The following is a 25,964-nucleotide window of genomic DNA, read 5'->3' on the forward strand; positions in this document are numbered from 1 at the left end:
AAACTGTGTTCAGAATTATTTTGATAAATATTACCTTTCACATGCACATTACCTTAAAAATAATAACATGTATTTTCAAGAAAGCATTCTAGGTTATAAAACAGAGCCAAAGCAATCAACCTTTAGGGGATATAAACCCACAATAGCCCAAGTGAAACAGCTGAGCTAATCAATTAAAGGTTCATCTAGTATTTACTTCAGAATCATCAGGCTACTGAAAATGTCTTAAATTTGCCAATTCATTTTTTTTTGGGAATGCCAATGTGACAAAACTTGTATTTTAAAACTAGAGAAAATGATTTAATCAAAAATGTCATTTCATATTTCAATGCTTTCAAAGCCCAACAGTGATTTTAAAAAAGAAATTAATATGCTTTCATTGAGAAAATTATAAAAATCTATACAATTCAAGCTAATGAAATATTTTATTATACATAATAAAAGTGGTGTTTTTAAAAAAACATTTCCAGGCACAGACATCTGCAGGAGTATGTGAGGAAAGAATCCCACTGGAGTATAATAAGTGGTACTTGACTGATGAAACCATAATCCACCCCACTCCCTATAGTAAATATTAACATTCAGCACAGGCCTGAAATCCCTGTAGCATCAGTAAATTTATTTTTTAAAATATTATAAACATGCGTATGATGCACAGGACGATGGAAAAATTTAGACTGTAACTGCAAACCTTATGTACTCCCAGCTTTTCTAATATACAACCAGTTAAGAATCACAATATTTAAAGAAAGTATTTTAAAATAATATATGACTCACTGGTAAGTGACTTTCTACTCAAATAAATAAGAAAATTTTCATTTTTAATGTCACACTGAATTTCAGTACTTTTTAATCCAAGAAAAAATCAACTGAGACACGGTCATGAGTTCAGGATTATATATATTACAATTTGCCTTGTTATAATACATTTGTGGCTTTATGATAAAAATAACTCAGGAACATATGGAATTCAAGCTAATTTGCGTAACTGTCACAAGAAAAAGCATTAAATGCATTTCTGAAATAAGTTTTTTTCATTTAATTATAGAATCTCAAAACAGCATTAGACCTTGGCCTTGTTTAAAAAAAGTTTAGTTAAACACTAAGCTAGCTAAATAACCTTCTTGAAAGCTTTAAACACAACTGATATAAAAAACTTTCCCTCTAATCTCAATCTTACATAAATGGAAGAGGTGAGGGAGAAAAGGTAGACAATTTCTTTAGCAGCATATATAGCTAAATCCATCAACCACCTTAAACTAGAAAGTCCATTATTGACCCCATTAAAAAGAACTGGGCAAATATCAAAAGTTACACACTTCATAAACCAAAAGACAACAATTTTAGGTTTATGGTAAGTAATATATTTTTGAAACACTTCAAAAACTTTTAACATTAAACTAGAGGAATCATCTCTTCATTGTAAGAAAGGTATAACAGAAAGTGAAAGACATTTAAACTAAACTGATTTTCAATCCTCTTTGAACAAAAGAAACGAAAAACAATGGTTGATTAGCTAAGCTTTGTGCTCTAACCAAACTAATTACAGTGATCTTTAAATGGCAACTGCCCACTTGACTGGGCACCTTGATAGTTCTGAATAATTTTGCAATGAGATTTTTAAAAACACAAAGATACTAAAATGATCCAATCATGCAATGTTCATCTTATGCATTCTGCATCTCTTTGCCAATCTTGTAGCTGAGGATCTTGTTCCAATCAATCTTAGTGCGTGTAACTGGCAACTGTCGACGTAAGGCTTTGAAAGTAGTGTCCGACATTGTCTGATAATTCTCACTGATGGCAGTCTAAGAGAAATAGCAGTTAATTAAAGGAACAGAAGATTTCTAAAACACAGATGTTTTAGGAGAAACCTTTATTTAAGCAGCCTGTTTCATTCCTTTTAAAAGTTAAATAAAAAACCCAATATGGTTTTAAAAGCGGCTTAAAAGCAGCTAAAAGAAAAAGTTTATAATAATTTTGAATAATTAAATTCAAATGAAATGAAATTATGAATGAGTTAACATTTGTGTATCCTCATTTTGGATCTATTTTACTAATCCAAATGGTTTGGGAAACACTTCCTAAATTAAAATTTCCAAGCAGAAACAAAATAATCATTTAAAACCTTGGCATATTTTGAATAATACTCTATGAGTTTTGCCTACACTTTTACAAGTTTGCCCTTGAAGTAAAAACAAACAAAAAACACACAAAGAAGACTACTCTTACTACAGTGAAACAATGAAAAAATTCATGTTTATGACTAAAATTAAAATTTCAGTGCCACTATTTATAAATATAGACAAAAGAATTTTGAAAGTCATACCTGGTATTCATTTTCTGCAGCTTCTACAATCTTTATAAATTCTTTTGCTGTTTGCACCTCATTCTGGATAAAAACCAAACCCAAAAGTGAATAAAATATTAATTTAAAACTATACTGCTATTATTTTTAAATAGGTATGCTAATATATGTACATTTAAAATGTGTTATAATTTAATAAATAACAGATGGAAATTATAATACAGGGAAAATATTGTAAGAGAATTATTCTAAGTCCAAGGGGAACTTGAAAAAATTATTTGAAAAGTCTATAGAATGAGGCTGGTCTCAGTGTTTCACTGGTTAAGGAAAGAAAAAATTTAATAATACACATTGCTGAAAAATGCAATTATAACACTTGACATGCATTCCAATAGACAATCTTTATAGGTAAAAAGTTAGATTCCTAATTAACGACTATATGTAAATATTGCCATAATAATACAGTAAAAAATTTTTACCAATTAAAAAGCATATTTTGAAGTTTAAGGTGAATTTACTGTACTGTTTAAATACTTTCCGGAATTTTTTTAACTTTCTAATATATGGGATTCTCTGATTTTTTTTTTTTTTCCTAACAGTAAAGTTAATGGAAATCTAAACTTTTGTATAAAACAATGTTAATGTAAAATTCTCAAAATACCTTACTATATAATTTATAGCTGACCCTTCAACAATATGGGTTTGAACTGCGAGGGTCCACTTATATTTGGATTTTTTTCAAAAAATACACACAGTACTGTAAATGTATTTTTTCTTCTTTATGATTTTCTTAATAGTGTTTCCTTTTCTCTAGCTTACTTTACTGTAAGAATACAGTATATAATACATAAACAAAATATGTGTTAATTGATTATGTTATTGGTCAATTAACACATATGGTCAACAACAGATAATTAGTAGTTAAGTTTTGGGGAATCGAAAGTTACATGTAGATTTTCAACTGTGAAGAAGGTCGGCAACCCTAACCCCCACACTGTTTAAGGATCAACTATATATTTACACATATATATTTATATTTATACAATGGGTGCATTTTTCTCTGTGCAAAAACAATAACAATGAAAACCCTATTAAGATAAAGTGAAAAACACATTTCTAAAACACTCAGCACAAACTGACACATTAGTTAAGTTTAATTACTATAATAACCATCACTCACAACTCAACAGTCTATAATTTTTGCAGACAAATTACTCTTAAGAATCTCTGTCCAATGTGAAGTTCCCCAAAGAAGATAATAACCAAATACCCCGTTAAGCAAGTAATACTGTACATATGCTCATGATACAGAACTATGCTGAATACAATGTCTCATGGAGAGCCAGACATTTGTAAAGTTCTTTTTACTGGCAAGTTTTGTAAGAAGAGTACCACTTAGGGGGAAAAAAAAAAAAAAAAAAAAAAAAAGCAGAAATCACCTAAGTGCTAATGAAAACTTTTACAGAAATATAGCTTTCTACTATTCTGTTTGGCTTAACACATTTATATATGTTTCTTAATGTTAAATCAAATGCTTTCTCAAATTAAAAATAAACTTTTCCTTAGTATTTCTAAGTTGGCTAATTTTGCATATTAGTCATTGATATTAAAATATACTGGTACTAGCCCTGGCCAGCATGGCTCTGTGGTAAGACCGTCAGCCGGCACAACGGAGGGTCATGGGTTCGATTCCCTGTCAAGGGCACGTAACTGGGTTGCAGGTTCTATCCCTGCCCACACTTAGGTTGTATGAGGGAAGCAACCAATCCATGTGTCTCTCTCACATTGATGTTTCTCTCTCTCTCCTCCTCCCTTCCCCTCTCTCTAAAAATCAATGGAAAAAATATCCTCACTCCTCTGGTGAGGATAAAAAATAAACAAAAAAACAAATAATAAATAACTACTGGTACTTTTAGGTATGTAACAAATGCTTATGGGAAAATGCCATGGCAATATTATATTATTAATACCCTTGGGGCAACGAAATTCCACAAAGAAATAGCTGCACACGCAGTGGAAAGAATGTGTGAAAAAACTCTGCAGGGAAATAAAACCAAGCTCAAAGCTTCTTGAATTTGAAAGCTGAACTTCAAAACACTTCATTAAATCATAATCCCAATAGACAGAGAGGGAAAACAAACAAACAGTACGAACATAAAAGTTAAATACAGGATCAGAGATGTAAATTTAAGAGCTAAAACTATAAAATTCTTTCTTTAAAACATCTTTTAAAAATGTTTTTATTGATTTCAGAGAGAGGAAAGGAGAGAGGGAAACATCAATGATAAAAGAGTCATTGATCGGCTGCCTCCTGCACACCCCCTATTGGGGATTGAGCCCACAACCAAGGCACATGCCCTGACCCTGAATCTCACTGTGACCTCCTGGTTCCCAGGTTGATGCTCAATCACTGAGCCATGTTGACAGGGCTAAAACTATAAAATTCTTAGAAAAAAATACTCAAGGTAAATCTTCATGACCATGGGTTAGGCAATTGTTTGTATTAATATATCAAAAGCACAAGTAACAAAAGAAACAAACTGGACTACATCAAACTGAAATCTTGCCCTGGCCAGTGTGGCTCCGTGGTTAGGAGCATTGGCCTGCACACCTAAGGGTCTTGGGGAGGAGCACTTGCAGGAGGCAACCAATCGATGTGTCTCTCTCACATCCATGTTTCTCTCTCTCTTTCCTTCTGTTCCTCCCTCCCTTCCTTTCCCTCTTTCTTAAAAAAATCAATGGGAAAAATATATCCTTGGTGAGGATTAGTAAACAAAACAAATTGAAATCTTTTGTTCTGCATATGAAACTATCAAGAAAGTGAAAAAATATATAGAATGGAAGATGAAATTTGCAAATTATATTTCTGATACAGGATTTGTATCCACAATATATAACCAACAACTCCTCAACAAAAACAAAAATGACCAATTAAGAAATAGGCAAAAGATCTGAATAGACATTTTTAATACATAGATGACCAATAAATACATGAAAAGATGCTCATTATCATTATCCATCAGGAATATGTAAATAAAAACCACAGTGAGATACCATTTCATACCAACTAGGATGGCTATAACCAAAAAGATAGACATAAATTTTAGTGAGGACGTGGAAAAATTGGTACCCTCATATACTAGTCATAGAAATGTAAAATAATGCAGCCATTTTGGAAATAGTCTGAAGTTTTTCAAAAGATTAAACAAAGAACTTCCATATGACCCAGCAATTCCACTGCTACATATAGACCAAAGAGAAATTATAACAAATGTCTGCACAAAAAATTGTACACAAAGGTTCATAGCAGCAAAAAGTAGAAAATACCACAAATATTCAGCAACTAATAAGTGGATAAATAAAATGTGGTATATAGAATATTATTTGGTGATAAAAAGGAATGAAATACTGACACTTGCTCCAACATGGATTAACCCTGAAAACATGCTAAGTGAAAAAAGCCAGTCACAAAAGATCACGTATTATAGGATTCCATTTATATGACAGGTCAAGAATAGGCAAGTACATAGTCAGAAAATTGATTCATGGTTGCCTAGGCCTGAGAGGGGTTTGGGGAAAGGGCTGATGGAGGGGAATGAGGAGTGACTTATAATGGGTACTGGATTTTTAGAGGACAAGAATGTTCTAAATTAGACTATGTTGATTAAAGCTGGTAAAAAAGGTTAGGTACAAATTTCCATTACTTACCATCTTTAATTTATCTGAAAACACTTTGATCTGAAGCAGAAATGTTACTTAAAATGTTACTTCCAAATCTGTACTAGTTTTACAGGAGTATTAGGTTGTTTAAATTTTATTTTGTAATTAATTACTTACAGACACTGTTAGAGAATCTTGTATATCTTTATGACTCACTAGTTGAACATTACCATCTTCATAATAATGAACCTATTAAAAAAAGAAATTGAAGAAACCACATTATAGGCAGGAACCATCATGATCCTCATGGCTTCAACAACCACATCAATGTATATGACTATCAATTCCAGCTGTGACCTAGACTTCACTGATGAACTCCTGACCTTTCAAATCCCAGCAACACTTCCTGCCCTTAGTCTAGTGAGAGGACAATTTAGTAGCTTCTGCAATCACTCAGGCAAGTTCTCCATTGACCAGACAGCTGGAAATTTTTACCTCATAGATATTCTGATAGCTAAACTCAGAATTTCCAAAACCGAGCTCACAATACTCACTCCTCAACACTGCTCCTCTTTTGTGTATTTCTACTAATTATTTAATTCCTCAAAGACATGAGTTTATTCACTAACCATTAACTGATTACTATACATGCTTCCTACTAAGAAGGCTCTAAGGACACATAGCTTTTTAAAAAATAGTCCCTGACCTCATATTTCAACACAACATAACAGGTATGTAAAAAGTAAATTAGTAATACTCCAGACTCTAAGCATTAGAAAAAAGGACTTCAGAAAAAGGGACAACACTACACTTGGTTTTAGCAAAATGACTAACAAATCAGGGAAGATAAGAAAACTGAGCTTAGAGAGCAGCATACTTTAGGAAGGCTCTGAGATACTTATAGATGGAATGTATGTGAGGTCAGGGAGGGAGAGGAGTGGCTGGAAACTATGTATGTAGGGAGCAAATCAATTATGGGCCTTGAATGCCATGTGAACATGTCTGGACTATCTAGTAGGTAAGAGTATACTGCTAAAATGGTCGTAAGCAGTCAAGTAACATACAGATTTAAATTTTAAAAATCATCTTTCTTGATGGCAATGTGAAAAATGGATTAGGGAACGGCAAAAGGCCCAGCAATTCAACAAAATAAAGTAACGATTATATGCCAGGCATGATGCTAAGTGCTCAAGATAGAAATGTGAATCAGACAATCCTGGATCTCAACAAGCTTTGGTCCAACAGGCGCAGCATTTTATAAATTCTCCAGGAGAGAGCTGCAGATGCCTAACTAAAGGGGAGAATGTCAACAAAAATGGTTACCAATCATTAAGTACTTAATGGCTGCCTTTATTCTAATCATTGTGTTCATATTAATTAATGTTTACATAGTCATATGAGCTTTTTAATTGTGTGTGTGTGCTTTTAGATGGTGAGAAAACAAACAAAAAACTTAAATGACTTTCTGATGTCACACAACTAGTAACTGGCAGATCTGGGATTCAAACAGTCCGCTTTCAAGCCCTGAAGGGATAGTCACCAAGGCAAAAAAGTTAACAGGAATGTATATTGGAGCCAGATGATAGAGCAGCAGTGTCTAATTCATCTTTATTCCTTTATGGCTCTTGGCACAATACATTTTATGATAGTTATCAACAAATGTACTGAACAAATTTGTGAACCAAGATAGTAAAGGATTAGTCAGTATTTTTCTTTAACTTATTTAGTAGTATTTATACTGAGAAACTTGGTCTTAGTTATGAAATAGTCTTCTACATAAAAATTTGAGCTTACATTAAAAGTCAAAGAATTCAGTCCAAATGGGTTTCATGTAAAAGGCCAAATATGAGTACAGAAGATATTCATATATGTACTGTGTACATATATTTACACATAATATATTAATACACATATTAATATATACATATAATACATTTATAGATATAAATACACATATTAATATCATACTTCACCCAATTCCAATCAATTGAGATGACAGAAGATGCTTTTATGAACAAATTATATAAAGAGCAGATCAAATGATAACACCTAATTTTAACTATTTTTGGAATCTGTTTCAGCGACCCTTACAGATTCTTGATGACTACAGAGAATGAATTACAAGGTTATTTAAAAGATGAAATTCGCACTACTTGTTTTCCAATTTCCTCAACACAAAGGTCTGAAGAAATGGTTATTGTATATTATGAAAATGTAAACTTATGAATTGTTTTTCTATTCATAATCATTTAGAGATCACTAAACAAATTTTTATTTCCCACCTGAATTTTCAAGATGCCAACCACTTGAGTGGTTGAAGGAGTGATTGTAAATTTCCACTCTGACCTCCAACGACCATTCCTTAAAAATAAAAACAGCAGCTGTAAATAGGTAGGGAAAATAATTTGAATAAATTTTAAGTTCCAGATTGAACTTAACGTTATAGTATGAGAGGATGTGGGAGATGAATGTTGGATATTCATTAAACTAAAATATATAAGCTACTTTTAAAGAAAAAATTTAAGCTATTTCTTCAACTGACTCACTTATGTTTTAAATAAGAATAAGTAAACATTTAGATTATCATGGGCTTTCATAAATACAGTCAACGCAGTTCAATATCCACTAAGTGATACAAAGTACCAAATAATTTTAAAAGAACAGATGGCTTTTTTTTTAACTGATTTTAAAAGAGAGAGGAAAACAGAGGGAGAGAGAAACATCGATGTGAGAGCAAAACATCGATCAGCTGCTTCCTGCTCACACCCTACTGGGGATCCAGCCTGCAACCTGGGCATGTGCCCCACCAGCCACCTTTTGGGGGCATGGGACGATGCCCAACCAAGCCACACTAGCCAGGGCAGTAATACAACATTCTTAAGGAGGTTTTGATATCTGGAAAGAAAAGGGATATAAAGAATTATAAGCATCAGATTTTCCCCCGTTTTCCAATTTTAGGTTTAAAGTTTTTACATCAAAGGCACATCCTCTTCCCACTTCCTGAAATGATTTTCAGCATACAAATTAATACACATTCCTCATAGTAGGAAATTGTGAGGTTACAACAAATAACAAGTATGTTATTCATTTTTGTCTCCCAGGTAATGAATTTTATCCTTTTTTTCCCCTGATAGCCTTTTCATAGCAACTCCTTTTCTTTCCACCTTTACTTGTTCTTTGCATGCTAAAGACATTCTGATATGCAAATCTGAATGTTAGTTTTTTGCTTTTTGTTAATCCTCACCTGAGGATACTTTTTCCATTGATTTTTAGAGAATGGAAGGGAGGGAGGGGGAGAGAAAGAGTGGGAGAGAGAGAGAAACATCGATGTGAGAGAGACACATCGATTGGCTGCATCCCGCACATGCCCCAACTGGGGCCAGGGATCCAACCTGTAACCCAGGTACACGCTCTTGACTAGGAATCGAACCCATGAGCCTTTGGTGCCTGGGCTGACACTCTAACCACTGAGTCACACTGGCCAGGGCCTGCTAGTGTTTTTTGAACAGTGTACATTTGTAAGATAATCACAGGGCTAATAGATCACTATACCGGCTTTGGTATAAAATTATTTCTGGGTTCTTTTCAACATTCTTGCAGTCTAACCAATCATGAAAATCTGTAGAACGATGAGACTCTGATATCCAAAGTTAACACTCAACATTTGAAAAGTACTATTATTAGAACAATTTATATGTTGTACAAAATAAAAGAGAATTTTATAACATGTCTTGATTTTTAGTGACTCATCCAAAATTATCCATAGAAGCTCAGTTGGAAAGAACTTAGGTCTATTCATTTTATTTCATAATTCCAAAAGAAGTTATTCCTTTTATTTAGTTATTAGTATCAAGCACTAGTGAGTTCTAAGCATATACATTTCTGTTTTATCATGACAATATGCATATATCACTGATTGTGAAAAGAAAAAAAAAATCCCACATCAAATAATGGTACAAATTTGAGAATTCTTTCAAAAGATCCTTCTAAAGAAATTATTATATAGTAATAGTAAATGATGCTGAGAAGAGAGGGCCCTTTCATTAATGGTGTAAACAGTCAAGACATCGTAGCCTTTAATTATAATCTTCCCCTCTCTTCTATTAATGCTGTAATTACAAATGTGTCTTTATTCAACAAACATTTATCAAGTCCCCTAATACTGCTAGAATTAGGGAAACAGTAGAGACCAAGAAGAGAATGTCCCCAGTGAAATCCACAAAACACCCATGACTAGTATTTTCTGATTTTTATTCCATTTTTACTTTAGGTAAATTGAAATGTATTTCTCTGCACCAAAATATTTAGATTTTAATGAGATTACAGTCTTATGTGACGTTTAGCACTTTGGAATATCAAATAAATATTGTCTTTTCCAAAAAGTGGAAGTCATTTTTAACTTCAATGATATTAATATTCATTCTGGTAGTTTAGAAAGAAAAATTCAGAAAAATTTACTTTACTTATGTAAAGTAAAATAGTGAGAACAGAAAACTCAAGGACAGACATTATCTTCATTTACATATGCTAGAGTTCAAATAAATTATAGTTTTGAAACTAATCAGTAAATTTACTATAACATCTCTATTATACTTTAAGGTTAAACTCAGTAACAAGAATTTTCCTTTAAGTAGTTCAATTTCAACAAGGTTGATTTTATTAACATATCCTAACACAAACAGCATAAATTAATAGTGATTTTGTGCAGATTTATTTATTTAGGATACTGGTAGATTAATGCTACATGTTTTTAAGACTAAAATGTAGAAACCTAAGTGACTGTAGCTTGTCATTAAGGCATATGTTTACATATGAAACTGATTTTCCTTCAGTGATAATGTATCTGCATTCTTTCAAATGTCCTATTTTTTTTTTTTATTAAATCCTCATCCACAGATATTTTTTCTATTGCTTTTCAGAGAGTGGAAGGGACAGGGAGGGAGACACAGACAGAGAGAAAGATCAATGTGAGAGACACATTGATTGGCTGCCTCCCACATGTGACCCTGGTCAGGCCAGGGATCGAGCCTGCAACTGGAGGTGTGTGCCCTTGACTGGAATTGAACCCGAGATCCTTCAGTCCCAGGGTCAATGCTCTAACCAGTGAGCAAAACCGGCTAGGGCCCTCGAAATGTTCTTGGTTAACTTCGCAACCTTGCATTTATTTCTAACATGGTTAAACAGATCAAACTGGTCTACAGGGGTTACTGACACCTTCAGGAGCACCACTGACCAACCTGGCTAAGAAATCAAAGACTAATACACTTAAAAGATAAATGTTATGACCATATTTACTCTGATGACCATAGCATTTATTAACTAAAAAGGGGTATATAAAGATAAAGATTTCATTTAATTCTGAACTTATAAAGTCTTGGAGAGCCTCAGAATTTTGTAATAGATGTCTCAGAAAGTTTTGCTTAAGAATAAAAAGGCCTGCCTGGCTGGGCGTGGCTCAGCGGTTGAGTGTCGATCTAGGATCGGGGTTCGACTCCCGGTCAGGGCACATGCCTGGGTTGGGGGGTCCATCCCCATTTGGGGGCGTGCAGGAGGCAGCTGATCAATGACTCTCTCATCATTGATATTTCTATCTCTCTTACTCCCCCTCCTTTCCTCTCTCTGAAATCAATAAAGATATATTTAAAAAAAAAAAAAGAGTAAGAAGGCCTAACAACTTGTCAAAGATCAGAGATTAACAGGAAAAGTCAGTGCCTTGGGGGACTAGGCTTTCATAAGGAATAATCAAATGATTTGTACAAAAGATTATAAGGCATGATTCTAATATGCCTCACTGTATAAAATATGTCATTACTTCCTCACACTGGCTAACCAGCCATAAGGCAAACCACATGAAAATATCTACTTCAGAGCCCCAAAGTTCACACAAAAAAATTGTAATTCTTTACTTTTTAATTACCTTTCTCCTCTTCTCTCATATAAGTCTCATTCAGAAACAATCCTTTCTCAGAATGAGCATATGGGCCTCCAATTGGTCTGCTCACAGGCATACATATTCCCTTAGGAGGCTGCTTGCTAGTCTTTAAAAACACTCAACACTCTCCCATGCTCTTTTCACTGAATGTCAATGGATTTATTGCTACCTTTAGATAATTAGGCTGATTATAGAGCAGATACTGTTCTTATATCAAAATGCTGAAGTTTTGTATTGGTTTCAGGTGTACAGCTTAGTGGTTAGGCAATCATATACTTTACACAATGTTCCCCTCAGTATTTCCAGTACCCTAACACAGTTATTGCAATACTACTGACAATATTCCCTGCTTTACTTACAACCTCGTTAACTATTTTATAACTAACCAATTTGTACTACTTCTTATTTTTAAAAAATATATCTTTATTTACTTCAGAGAGAGGGAGGGAGAGAGAAATATCAATGATGAGAGAGTCACTGCTTGGCTGCCTCCTGCATATCCCCCCCTGGGGATGGATTCCGCAACCTGAGCATGTGCCCTGACCCGGAATCAAATGGTGATCTCCTGGATCATAGGTCGATGTTCAACCTCTGAGCCACACTGGCTGGGCCCAATTTGTACTTCTTAATCCCTTCACCTCTCTCACAGAGTCCCCCAAGTCCCTCCCTTCTGGCAACTACCAGTTCGCTCTCTGTGTGTATGAGTCTGTTTCAATTTTATTTTGTTCTTTATATTCCACATATAAGTGAAATCATATGGTATCTGCCTTTGACTGCCACTGCACTGAGCATAATACCCTCTATGTCCATCCATGCTACTGCAAACAGTAAGATTTCATTCTTTTTTTTATGGCCGAGTAATATTCCATTGTAGATATGTACCACTTCTTTATCCAGTAGTCTACTGATGGGCACCTGGGTTGTCTCCCTATCATAACTGTTGTAAATAACACTTCAGTGAACATAGGAGTGCACATATTCTTTCAAATTAGTGTTTTGGGTTTCTTCAGATATATACCCAGAAGTGGAATCTCTGGTTCACAAAAAAGCTGAAGTTTTATATTATGTTTAGATTGCTCTTCGTCAATCATACACAAATGAGGTATAGGCCCAATCAATAAAGCAAGAACCTTTTACAAAGAATATAAACAATGTAAAAATTCCCCAACACACAAAAATTTTGACTTACCAAAAGTTTTTTGCTTGGAACTGATGGCTTTCTATGCATGCAATAATGGTTTGCTGTCCATCTATTTTTTTACCATATACCTTGATGGCAAACAAAACAAGAGTGAATTTAGGGCCATAGAAAGTTCAACGTTAAACATCTATAAGATAATGAAAATTGTATAGCGCTTTCGCAGGAACATATAATACTCAAATATGAACACTTAATCACAGACTCTTACTGGGTCATAAAAGAACTCACAATTAATAAAATACAATTTACTAAGTAAAACTGACTGTATTCTAAAGTAGTCATAAACATTCTAGAGACACCATAGTTTTCATTCCAAACACAAGTATCATGAGAAGCATGAACATATTAGATACCAATCTGGCTGTTTCCATGCAAATAAAAACTAGACCTAGATTGTGATTATCATCTTCACAATCTTAGGGATTGCAATTTCTCTAGTCATTTAAAAAAATATCCGGATAGAGATGAGAAAGTTAATTTACTTATTTTTTTTAAAATAAAAGTGTTTCTTTTATTTTTTATTGTTGTTAATCCTCACCTGAGGATATTTTTCCCCACTGCTTTTCAGAGAGTGGAAGAGAGGGAGGGAGAGAGAGAGGGAAAGGGGGAGGGAAGGAGGGAGAGAGGAAGGGAGGGAGGGAGGAAGGGAGGAGAGAGAGAGAGAGAAACATCAATGTGAGAGAGACAGATCAACTGGTTGCCTCCCGCAGGTGCCCGGACCAGGGTGGGGAGAGAACCCACAACCCAGGTATGTGCCCTTGACTGGAAATTGAACCCATGGCCCTTCAGTGTTCAGCCAACGCTCTAACTACTTAACCACACCAGCCAGGGTGAAAATTTACTTGTAACTAAGCAAGATTGTTAAGGGAATGCCAAGGATGGTATGATGATGTCATTTTACTTCTTGCCTACTGCTTTAGAAATAATAAATTGTGCATTTTAATCCCCCAAGAACAAGTGAGGACTCTCTAATTCAACCTAACCACCTTATTTTTGAATTATTCTTCCAAAATAATCTTAATCAACAAGGTTATAATTCGAAGAACTTATAAGGTATTTTAGGTTATACTGCTATATTTCTCAAATAATTATTGAGAGCTAGATATTTAAGGAGACCGTATGAATTTTTGTCTTAACCAGGAAACTTCTGAGAGTGAAATAGGGTTCTATTTGTAGTACTAATAATTATGTTGGGACAGCAGGTATAAACCAAGACATATGGTCACCTTAGGTTGGAGAGGTAGGCAGAGGCCAGGTTCATAGGGCCTGGAAAGCTATGTTCAGAAGCCTAGACTCTATCTTACATGCAATGGGGAATCGTTGAAGGATTTTAAGTAGGGTATTTTCATGATCTGATTGGCATTTCAAAAGATCACTGGCTATGGAGATCACAGAAGCACAAACTAACTGTGGGGGACTAAAAATCCTATCCAGATACAATCTTATGAAAAGAAAAAAGATGCCCTTCTACTTCCTAACACGTTTCATACTGAAAACATAAAAATAGCTTAAACCTATGAAAGAACATTATAAAACATAGGAAATTTATTTTAAAGACAGAAGGACATAATTCAACTTCCAAATAATTTTATTTGTTCGAAGATCTAGTAACTTTATTGAGATGAGTCATGAACTTGAGATTAAAGAATCTCATCATAATCATGCTCCCCTAATCAATATATGAGAATTCCTACTTGAATTTAATTTAAGGTACAGCATTTTTCCATTCTGGGCCATCATAATATATTTACTATTTAGAATTTCTTGGGGGGGAAAAAAAGAATAGTAAACATTCTTGAAAATTTTTACTTCAGGAAAAAAAAGAATGGCAAATTATAAAATGTCAGTTCTGTAAGTTACTATAAATTTCAGGAGATCATAAAAACATTTTTAGAAGACAAAAGAAAAAGGTGACTTTCACTGATGACTTACAGTGCAGACTCCGTTCGGATAATGTTCTTTTACATAAGCTCGCAGAGCAGTTTCTACTGAAGTTCTCCATGATTCAATTGCATTCTCTGCTTCATATGGTCTTGGATCAGTTGCTTCCTTTCTTAAGTGATCAAATTTGAAACAGATTCTGTTTTTTGGATCCAAAAACTTTCCATTTCCCACATCACCATGTTCTGTTATCAATACCTTCAATGATACAATAAATTTTTTGGGGGAAAAAAGTAAGCATTTAAGTACTGATATATATTAATATACATTCACTTAAGCTTTTTCCTTAAAACTATAAAAGAAATCTACTTCAAACAACTGGTTTAATTATATGGCACCACTATAATACTTCAAGTGAGTAGACTATAAAGACAATGAGGCTACTCTCATTCATCTTGGACCTGTGGATCTGATCTAATATAACTTCCAGCTCCCAGTAAAAAAATTGTATCTTCTAATACATTGTTGGAGTCAGGTTCTTTTGAGAACCATGAACAGCTTACTATTTATCAGTATCCAGTTCCTTAAATCTAAGAAGTGATATAACTAACCTTCGATGAGCATATTTACAAGAATGGTTTTAATCCAGTGAGACTCTTTAGTGTGTCCTACAATACTAATGGGCCACAACCTCATCCACTGTGAAGTGCCTCCCTCTTGTTCTTATATGCTAATCACTGACAGTCATTTTCAATTGACTTCTGAATTTTTTGAAATGCATTTTATTCACTTATGTACATTTATATTACATATGCATAAATTAGACATTCTGCACTTTATTTTAAAAATTTCCCTTTTCCTTCCCTTGTAACTCTCCCAATTTTTGATTCCTTATCTATGTCAGGAATTCCTCATCTCTCTCATGTAAATCATGAAAACAGAATGTACCTTAAATTTCTTTCAGTCATACACTCCTACCTAAATAAGTATATACACATCTATATATACATATACATGCACATGTATATGTATATATTTTGTATATATGTATAGATTTTGCTTTTGTGGTCATTGTTTTATATTAATAGAAAAAAAAATGCATGCACACATTTTTCTGCACTTGGCTTTTTTCATTATCAATACCTTATGGAAATTCTTCAAAGTCAACTGGTATACTCTCACCATTCTTTTTAATAGCTGCATAATATCCCATGATGTGGATATAACAATTTATTCTGCCATTCTACTATTGATGGGCCATCTCTTTATTTCCAGGCTATCTCTTTTTTGGGGGAAGTGAGGGAACATTAAAAATGTTGAAATAAGTATTATTGTACATATATTTTAACATATTGATGGTTTTTTCCCATTGGATGCTTCTATTTCTCTTGGATAGATCCCCAGCAGTGGGACAGAGTTAAAGGTTGTTTTCCAAAAAATGACTTAAAAACCACATTTTTATGAATAATATATGAGATGTTTCCCTTCACATTATCAAAATCAATAGGAATACAGTTCTTTTTTTCAGTCTGATGGGTATAAAATATATCTCATTACTTTATTTCTTTGACTCCTGACAGCTCTAGATAGCTTTTGATATTTAGTGGGCCCTTTGTTCGTCTGTGAGCAAATATCCTTTAGTATTTTCCTTTCCTTATTAATTTATAGGAGTGCTTTAAGGTATTAGTTTCATTTTACAGTTAAAATAATTACTATTGGCAAAATGTCCATCTTTTCTTTTATAGTTCCTGGAATTCTAGTCTTATTTAAGATGGTCTCCCCTGTCCCTATTTTGTACAAGTTTCTAAAATTTTAGTCATCTTACAAATTAAAAAAAAATTTTTAAAAAAATCCTCACCAGAAGATGTGTTTATTGATTTTTTTAGACAGAGGAAACTGGATGAGGGGAGGGTGAGAAAGAGAGAGAAACAGTGATCTGTTTCCTTCTGTATGTGCGCCAACCAGGGATTGAACCTGAAACCTAGGTATGTGCCCTGATTGGGAACTGAACCTGCAGCCTTTTAGTGTATGCGACAACACTCCAACCAAGTGAGCCACCTACCCGGTCAGCGTCAATTTACAAATTTTTAATCCACATAAAATTTATTTCTATATATTCTATGAGACAGAGGTTCAACTTAACTTTTTCTTGATAGAAAGCAGCTGTGCCAAAATTATACATATAATTTTATATGAAAAAATTATAACTCTGTCACGTATAAAAATTTTCATATATTTTGGGACTAAATCCTGGTTCTATATGCTGCTCTACTGATGTGTCTACTCTATACAATACCACCCTGATTTAACTTTATATTGATTGTAAAGGCTCTTGTGCTATCTAGTAAAGCAATTCTTACTTTTCATCTTATATTTTTTCAAGCATGTATTTTTTCACATAAACCTTATAAAAATTCTGACCAATTAAAAACCTATCAGGATTGTAATCAAACTGAATTAAATTCATATTTTAATTTTTAAATAATTTAACTTTTTATCTCAAAATGAAATGTGGTGTGCCTTTCCATTGTTCAGATCCTGTTTTATGTGTTTCAAGAAGACAACCACCATTTTCTTCATAATCCTATTTCTTTCTTGTCAAGGTTTTTCCTAGGTTAATATGTAATTTCAACACTATTTAAAATAGAATTCCACTCCCTCCAAACATTGCTAATTTAAAGTACTTACTTGCTACAATAGAGGATAGCTAATGAGTTTTGTATACTTATCTTAAATTCACCTTATGGAATTCTTTTAAGTCTTGGCTCTAGTGTACAAAACATTTAAACCAAATTGTTATGTCTTATAATGCACTCTGCAAATATGAGTGTTGAAAAAAAATAAAAAGTATCTTCTAAGGCAGGGTTATAAGCACTTTTGGGAATTGTAAACCCATGCAGGCTCTAGAAATATGTGCCTTCCAAGGGCTGGAAAATTCTGAATTAACAACAAATAATCAGAGTGTGTGACAAAGAGTTCAAGTACACAGACTTTACTTTCACAAAGCTTATGATGTGGTAAAGAGGTTTAAGATGCAGAACTGAGATTGCAAACTTATCATAGCCAGGAGGCTAAATCGGGGACCATGGGGTGGGGGTGGGAGGAAACCAATATATTGCCTTACATGAAACCGCCCTTACATTCCAGTAATAAATTCTATTTAGTCTTGGTATATTACTCTTTTGATATATTCCTGGATTCTATTTGTTAATAGCTATTTAAAATCTTTAAATCTAGTCATATGTGAAATTACTGTAGAGTTTGCTTTGTTTTATCTTTATTAGATTTAAATATTAAAATTATGCTAGGTTCATAAAACGAGTTTGGGAGCTATCCAACATTTTATATTTATTTATTTAAAAAATATGTCTTTATTGATTTCAGAGAGAGGAAGGGAGAGGGAGAGAGAGATAGAAAGATCAATGAGAGTCACTGATCATCTGCCTCCTGCACATCCCCCACTGGGGATCAAGCCCACAACCCAGGCATGTGCCCTGACCAGGAATTGAACCTCGATCTCCTGGATCAGAGGTCAATGCTCAACCGCTGAGCCATTCTGGCCAGGCTATCCAATATTTTAAAAAGATGCATTACACGTGGACCCAGCAAATCTTCTAGTGATTTATCTTGAAAAAACAATAGTCAATGTGCCAGAGGGTACAGAGGTATTAAATAGAGCAGTTTATAATGTAAAAACAAAATAAAACAACCCCCTAGAGAGCAGGCAGACTGCTGGGGGAGGGGGGGTGCTATTGTTGGGTGGGGCGGAAGGACTGAGTTAAAAAGAAAAAAAAAGACAGAGAACTCACCGGCATGGACAACAGTGTAGTGATTGCAGGGGTGGGGGGTGTGAGTGGAGGTAGAAGAGGGCATAGAAAGGATAAATGGTGATGGAAAAAATTAAATTAAAAAAAACACACACCCTCAAAAACAAGTCTCATAAGAAAAGCTTTGATATAATTAGCCATTAAGAATTGTTACCACTCTCTTGTGTTCCATCTACCAGTTCTTTCTTCATATTGTTTTATATAAACTGTGCTTCACATAAACACGATATGAATGAATACAATCATGATTCAGTTATTAATAACTCTAAACCAAAAAAATAAAAAATAAGAATGCTAGTGACCTTTTGTGGCTTTTCTTAGCTTGGCAATTCTAACTTGCACACTGGGGAAAAAGATTTAATAATTACTAAACGCTAAGCTACTCACATGAGGAACCTGAATTCCAGAGCAACCAAATTATGTATAAATATTACTAATATATATTCTAAATTTTGGATTAATACAGGATTAACTTTTTTCCTATAAAAAATAAGAAAGTAGATTTAGAGCAATTATTTTCTAAAATCTTAGAATACTTTTTTATATCACTTCACAATTCTTGCAGAATAACATTAACCACTGTAAATAAACAGCCAGATCCCACGTTTATATGAAACATACCTGATCTTCATAACCTTCAATTTTTACTGGAGTAAACTGGTCCAAATTATACTGTGCAAATGCACTAAAAAAGAAAAAGGCCAATTACTTAAAATTACTTATTTAATAACCTTTAAAAAATCAGAGTCAGACAATTCACCTGTCAATAAGTCACATGGCAAGTGAAATAAAATTGTAACTCTCCATTACTGATCTTATATTTTTAAAACTGATGAATGAGAGCTAGCTTTCAATGTTTAGCAAAAGAAAATTAAATTACTCAATATAATTAGTCTTTTCGTTCACAACCCCGGAAATAAAGGTTAACCCTTCTATAAGACACATATCCAATTATTCAGGCATGTATTTAGTATATAACATACCAGAGCACAAAGTAGGTGCTGTGAGAGAGCAGAGTAATCAGACTGATCCCATGATCAAAGGGCTTACAGTTGAATAGGAGAGATAATAGGATAAATATAAATGTAAGACTAATTGAAAGTACATAAGAGAATGATCAATAAAGCACCATGGAGAATACATATTTTTAAAAATTAGATTCTGCTGAAGCAAGGATAAGAAGAAAAGAGCACTAGGGGTGATTTCATAATGGATGTGATACTGACAAAAGGCCTGGAAATAGTGGGTAGGCTCTCTGGTCTTATAGAAATTGGAGGGATGGGGAAAAAAAAGAATAATTTCAATTAGAGGGACCAGAATGAGCAAAACACACGATAGATTAGGTCCAACATCACAGACAGCACCGAGCTCAATGCCTGATACACAGCAGGTGTTCAGTTATAGTTACTGAATTGAATGATGGAATGATTTGAGAGGCAAAGAATATCACAGATGTTCTCTGAGAGAGGAGAACCTACAACTACTTCTGAAAAAGATTAATTTGGCAGCATCGTATATAACAAATTGGGCAGTGAAGCAACTACAGCCAGAACAGCAGAGTCTTAACTAGAAAAATGGTGATGAGATAGATTCAAGAATAAAGCCTCTTTCTACTCTCATATGAATAATATATTATATAGTTATATAATACAGTTATAGGAAAAACTATAGTAGTACAAATAATTATCTACAAAATAAAGATCATACTGTATTTTTTATTAAATCTATAACCTAAGAAGTTTCTTTCACTTAAGAAAAAAGATATTGTATCTAATCTAGTCTACTTGGAAGCTTTTCAGATTACTCTAGATGGCAAGACATCCACTGAATTTCTAGTATTAGCTACTGAGTCTCCTCTAGAAAGGAATGTTTGGTTGACCAAAGCAATACTGATGAGTTAACAAGAGACTAGTAAATGTAAAACTAGCAAAGTAGAATTAAATTACCAGCTGTCAAATTCCTGACACTGCATGTTCAAAGATGGGGGTAAATATAGAAATGCATGAAAGAAGTATCTATTCACTTCTGATTTTCGTAATTCATTAAAACTCGAATTTTCTTGGGAAATTTGACAACACAGCCTCAACACAGCCAAGCACTTAATAATCCTTAAATGAATTTATCGCAAAAGTATGTTTAAGATAAAACCCCCCAAAAAGTACAGTCATGCACCGTGTAAGGATGTTTTGGTCAATGCTGAGGCATATATATGATGATGGTCCCATATTATAATGGAGCTGAAAATTTCCTATTGCCTAGTGAAGTCATAGCGCAAGTGCGGTAATGCTGGTGTAAAACAAACCTATTGCTCTCTACTCTTATAAAAGCATAACATGTTTATGTAAAGTACAGTACATACTTTATAATGATAATAAACAACTGTTACTCATTTATGTACTTACGATTCTATATTTTTAATTATTTTACAGTGTACTCTTTCTACTTATAAAAAGTTTGCTGTAGCCCCAGCCAGTTTGGCTCAGTGGTTAGAATGTCGGCCCACAGACTGAGGGTCCAGGGTTTGATTCCGGCCAAGGGCATGTACCTCCAGTTGCAGGCTCCATCGCCAGCCCAGGTCGGAGTGCGTGTGGGAAGCAACCAACCGATGTGTCTCTCTCACACTGCTGTTTCTCTCTTTCTCCCTCTCTCCCTTCCACTCTCTCTGAAAAGCAATGGAAAAAATATCCTCAGGTGAGAATTAAAAATAAAAAAATAAAAAAGTTTGCTGTAAAACTGTATGCCGTGTTATGCCAGCAGCCTCATACATCTCTTTTATCACGTCTCTTTATTGCATCATTTTCTCTTGTGCTTGATTTAGTCTTGTGTTGTTTTGTGTAATAACATGCTGTACAGGTTTGTAGCCTAGGAATAACAGGCTATACCATATAACCTAAGTGTGTAAGGAGGCTATATCACCTAGGATTTTTTCTCCCTCATCTGAGGATATTTTTTCCACTGCATTTCAGAGAGAGTGGAAGGGAGAGAGAGAGTGAGTGAGCGAGAGAAACATCGATGTGTAAGAGACTCATCAACTGGTTGCCTCCTGAATGTGCCCCAATCAGTGCTGCGGATCGAGCCTGCAATGAAATGCTCAAAGCAAGTTAAATAGGTGACAATTACATAGTACAGCCAGAAACTAATTAAGTACTCACTAACTTAGGAGTCAGAACATAAAATATCTATATTTTGTTCAAAACCTGTTACTAGCTAATATGGGCCCCATTTACCTCATCTATAAAAAGAAGGGTTTGTACTAAATGACTTCCAAGGTCCCTTCCAGTTCAGAAAACTGACTCCTACTCATCATCCACTCACCCAACCCTTCACCTATGCACATATTAAGATGTAAAGCACTCTACTCAACACAGTGAAACAATGATTTCTCTGTCCTTGCAGTTTTGTAGCCCAATCTTATTTTTTATTTATTTTTTATTTATTTATTTATTTATTTATTTATTTATTTATTTATTTATTTATTTATTTATTTAAGGAGACGGGGAGAGAGATAGAAACATCAATGATGAAAGTAGTCATTGATCAGCTGCGTCTTGCATGCCCCTGACTGGGGATCGAGCCCGCAACCTGGGCATGTGCCAGGGCCGAGAATCGAACCAGGATCTGGATCCTAGGTTGATGCTCAACTGCTGAGCCACACCAGGTCAGGCCCAATCATCCATATTTAAGTCACCTGCTCCTGTATTTAGATTTTTACACCCTTTACTATTAGTCATTCACCAATCACATTTTATACTTTTCACCCTCAGTTTAGCCATATCATTTCCCTTATTTACTATTCAAATCCTATTCATTATTTAAACTCAGATCAAAAACTAACTCTAAATAAAAATTAAAAATTTCTTCCTTTGGGGTCCAAAAACCTTTGTTATACCTCTATTATGACAATATCTTATTTCATTTGGCCTGATATTGAACATGTCTGATTCCATCTCATCATCACAGTGAAGTTTGGCATTCATGTCTGTTGAATAAAGGCTATTTCTGAATAAAGGATATTTCAAAGTGTGCTAGAATTGAGAATATCAATTTTTCAGTATGTTTAATTTTACTATAAAACATACTGAATTTGTGTCATTTAGTAAAGATGTCCAATTAGAACCACTCTTAAGAATAATAGCCATGTTTTTTCCCCTTACAAAAAGGTAGAAAGAAAAAAATATTTAAAAGAGTTAAAGCAACAGGTTAAAGGTGGACGAAAGGAGGAAAAGTAGTACATATATGTGGGAAAGAGATGTACTTGTATAAAAGAAATTCAATATAAGAAAATGCAATCGAAGAAGAAACGAAACTATGGCTATCCAGTTATTCTGATGAAACTGCCACTAGGATATATTCTAAATGTTTTTACAATGCTTTCCAATCTTATGTAGTTTTGGACACACTCAATGGTAGGTGATAAATTATCTTTTGAGGGTGAAGCCAGGTTTGGAGATATTTCAAAAGTAATTCTGAACCAAGTTTAGTGAACAACAATGGAGGTAACACTATTTTTTGCTTGAAAATTATTTCACAGAAAGGACACCATGAACCAGAGTAATATAATTCCAAAGTCAATCAATGAATTTAAGGCAGTGATTTTTCACCAGTGGACTGCAAGAATTTTTAAAACATGCAATACCTGGCGTTTTAGTCAGGGGCACTCACCTTTTTTCCCTTAGGTTGTCAAATAAAAACAACAACAGCCACCAACACAATAATGGTCAACCAGTGTGAGTAAATCAAACCTATACCTTTTTTTTGGTCAGATCGGCAAAAAATATAATTTACGTGTGCCATGAGATGAAAATAGTTGAAAATTGCTGATTTAAAGTATATTTTTGCCACTTCACAGTTATCATCAGATGTCTACAAAATGAACTCAAATAAATATTTACTTTGAGAAATTCTGTACCAAGAATACTACTGAAGTCAACAAAAAGAATCAGTATTTTCTCAATTTGTTCAATGGGTTAATAATCATTTACTGAGAGTATAACCGCATGCAAGAAAAATCTAAAGTTTCTGCTGAAAGTTTTAATGTCTTTTTCCTTGGGTTTAGCTATAAACATCTTTTATCATCAGTTACTGATTGCCTCACAGATTCATTTTCTTAAAAAAAACCCACACACAAAAAAACCCAGAGCCCGGCTGGTATGGCTGAATGATTGAGCGCTGACCCACGAACCAAGAGGACACTGGTTCGATTCCTGGTCGCGGCACATGCCCGGGTTGTGAGCTTGATCCCCAGTAAGGGACGTGCAGGAGGCGGTTGATCGATGTTTATCTCATCGATGTTTCTGTCTATCCATATGCCTTCCTCTCTCTAAAAATCAATAAAAACATATTTAAAAAAAATCAAAATATCAGGCATTTCAATGTATATACTTGTAAAATGTGGACCACAACTGTCCCTGAAATTTGGCTCATAATAAAAGAAATGTAACTCACACTCAATTTCTTTTTAGAACTACAAGTTATTTAATGTAAATGTAAAAATAATCAACACATAAATACTTCTTTGGACAAATAGAATTCAATACTTTCATTATTTCTGAATTAAATATATGACTACTTCATACCACTTACATAATAATGAATATCTCTGACCTTCACTAAACCATATTCTGCCAGGGGAAAAAACTCTTGTTTCTCAAGAAATCAAGTTTCTCATTTCCTTAACTTAAAAACAAATAAACAAAAAAAACCTACTAATTTTTTTTTTTTTTAAACCTACTAATTTTTGCACCTTCCTGAAACCACCACAAATTTATTTACATACAGAACTCAGATGAAAAGTTTACTTTGAAAGTTAATAAAATGCTGTACATTTCTTTACTTTCATAAGACTTTTGTCAACATGCTAGATGGTAATTTTACTTGAACATACACATAATTTAAGGTTTAAAAAACTAGGAGTAAGTGGCTTTCACTCAGAAGCTAATAACTAAAGTCAGAGGTATAAAAGTAAACTGATTTCTATAAAGCATTTTTTAAAAAATACATCTTTACTGATTTCAGAGAGAGGAAGGGAGAGGGAGAGAAAAAGATAGAAACATCAATGATGAGAGAGTCGTCATTGATTGACTGCCTCCTGCACGCCCCGGCTGGGGATCGAGCCTGCAACCCGGGCATGTGCTCTGACTGGGAATCAAACCGTGATCTCCTGGATCCTAGGTCAATGCTCAAATGCTGAGCCACGCCCAGCCAAGCTATAAAGCATTTTAATATAATAATTAACAGGAGTGGAAGCAACCCAAGTTTCCATTGACAGATGAATAAATAAAATACGATATATATATTCAGTATCACAAAAGAAGGAAATTCTGACACATCCTACAACATGGATAATCCTTGAAGACATTATGTTAAGTAGAATGAACCAGTCACAAAAGGATAAATGCTGTATGATTCCACTTATATGAGGTTCCTAGAGAAGTCAAAATTCATAGAGACAAAAAATAGTGGTTTCTAGGGGATGGGGGTGGGGAGAATGAGAAATTATTGTTTAATGGGTCCAGAGTTTTGGTTTGGGATAATGAAAGATGTTCTGGAGATGGATGGTGATAATGATTATACAACAATCAATGTGAATGTACTTAATGCCAGAGAACTGTACACCTAAAAGTGGTAAAAAGATAAATGTTATTGGTAGTTACAAAATACTCTCCGGCATGCAAAGTACAGAGAAAGAGAGAGAAAGAGAGAGAGAAACTTCAATGTAAGAGACACACATCAATCGATTACCTCTCCCATGCACTCAGACCAGGGCTGGGGATAGAGCCTGCAACTGAGGTATGTGTCTTTGGCCAGAATCAAACCCAGGACCCTTCAGTCCACGGGCCCACATTCTAATCACTGAGCTAAACTGGGTAGGGCCAATTTTATCATTTTCTAATGAGTAATGGGAATTGGTTAGCCTAAAATATGGTCTTCCGACCTTATTATGGAAGGTGGCTTTGGGGAACAGAATCAATCATTTCTTTGAAATCCTGACAGTGATGACACATCATGATTCTGGTCATTAGTTCAAAGATGATGTACTGGCATTTAGAATTGCCTAGTTCTCTGAATCACTCACAAATCAAGTAAATATAAGTAAAACTGTGTCAGGTACTATGTTAGGTATTTATGGATGAATAAAATCTCCTAAACCTCAAA

At 34.1% G+C, this 25,964-nt stretch overlaps 1 protein-coding gene across 1 annotated transcript in view; it reads right to left on the minus strand.

The window, feature by feature from the left end:
- Positions 1–883: 883 nt before the first annotated feature.
- CAPZA2 (capping actin protein of muscle Z-line subunit alpha 2) overlaps positions 884–25,964 on the minus strand; it is a 70,581-nt gene continuing 45,500 nt past the window's right edge. The window contains exons 4-10 of the mRNA XM_081147846.1: positions 19,431–19,494; positions 15,034–15,240; positions 13,090–13,169; positions 8,251–8,329; positions 6,146–6,217; positions 2,330–2,392; positions 884–1,808 (exon numbers count right to left, since the gene is read on the minus strand). Of these exons, the coding sequence (XP_081003972.1) occupies positions 1,668–1,808; positions 2,330–2,392; positions 6,146–6,217; positions 8,251–8,329; positions 13,090–13,169; positions 15,034–15,240; positions 19,431–19,494 (706 nt within the window). The 3' untranslated portion in view covers positions 884–1,667. The remainder of the gene's footprint in view (positions 1,809–2,329; positions 2,393–6,145; positions 6,218–8,250; positions 8,330–13,089; positions 13,170–15,033; positions 15,241–19,430; positions 19,495–25,964) is intronic.

This window comes from Miniopterus schreibersii (assembly GCF_964146895.1).
Source record: "Miniopterus schreibersii genome assembly, chromosome: 9".
NCBI lineage: Eukaryota > Metazoa > Chordata > Mammalia > Chiroptera > Miniopteridae > Miniopterus > Miniopterus schreibersii.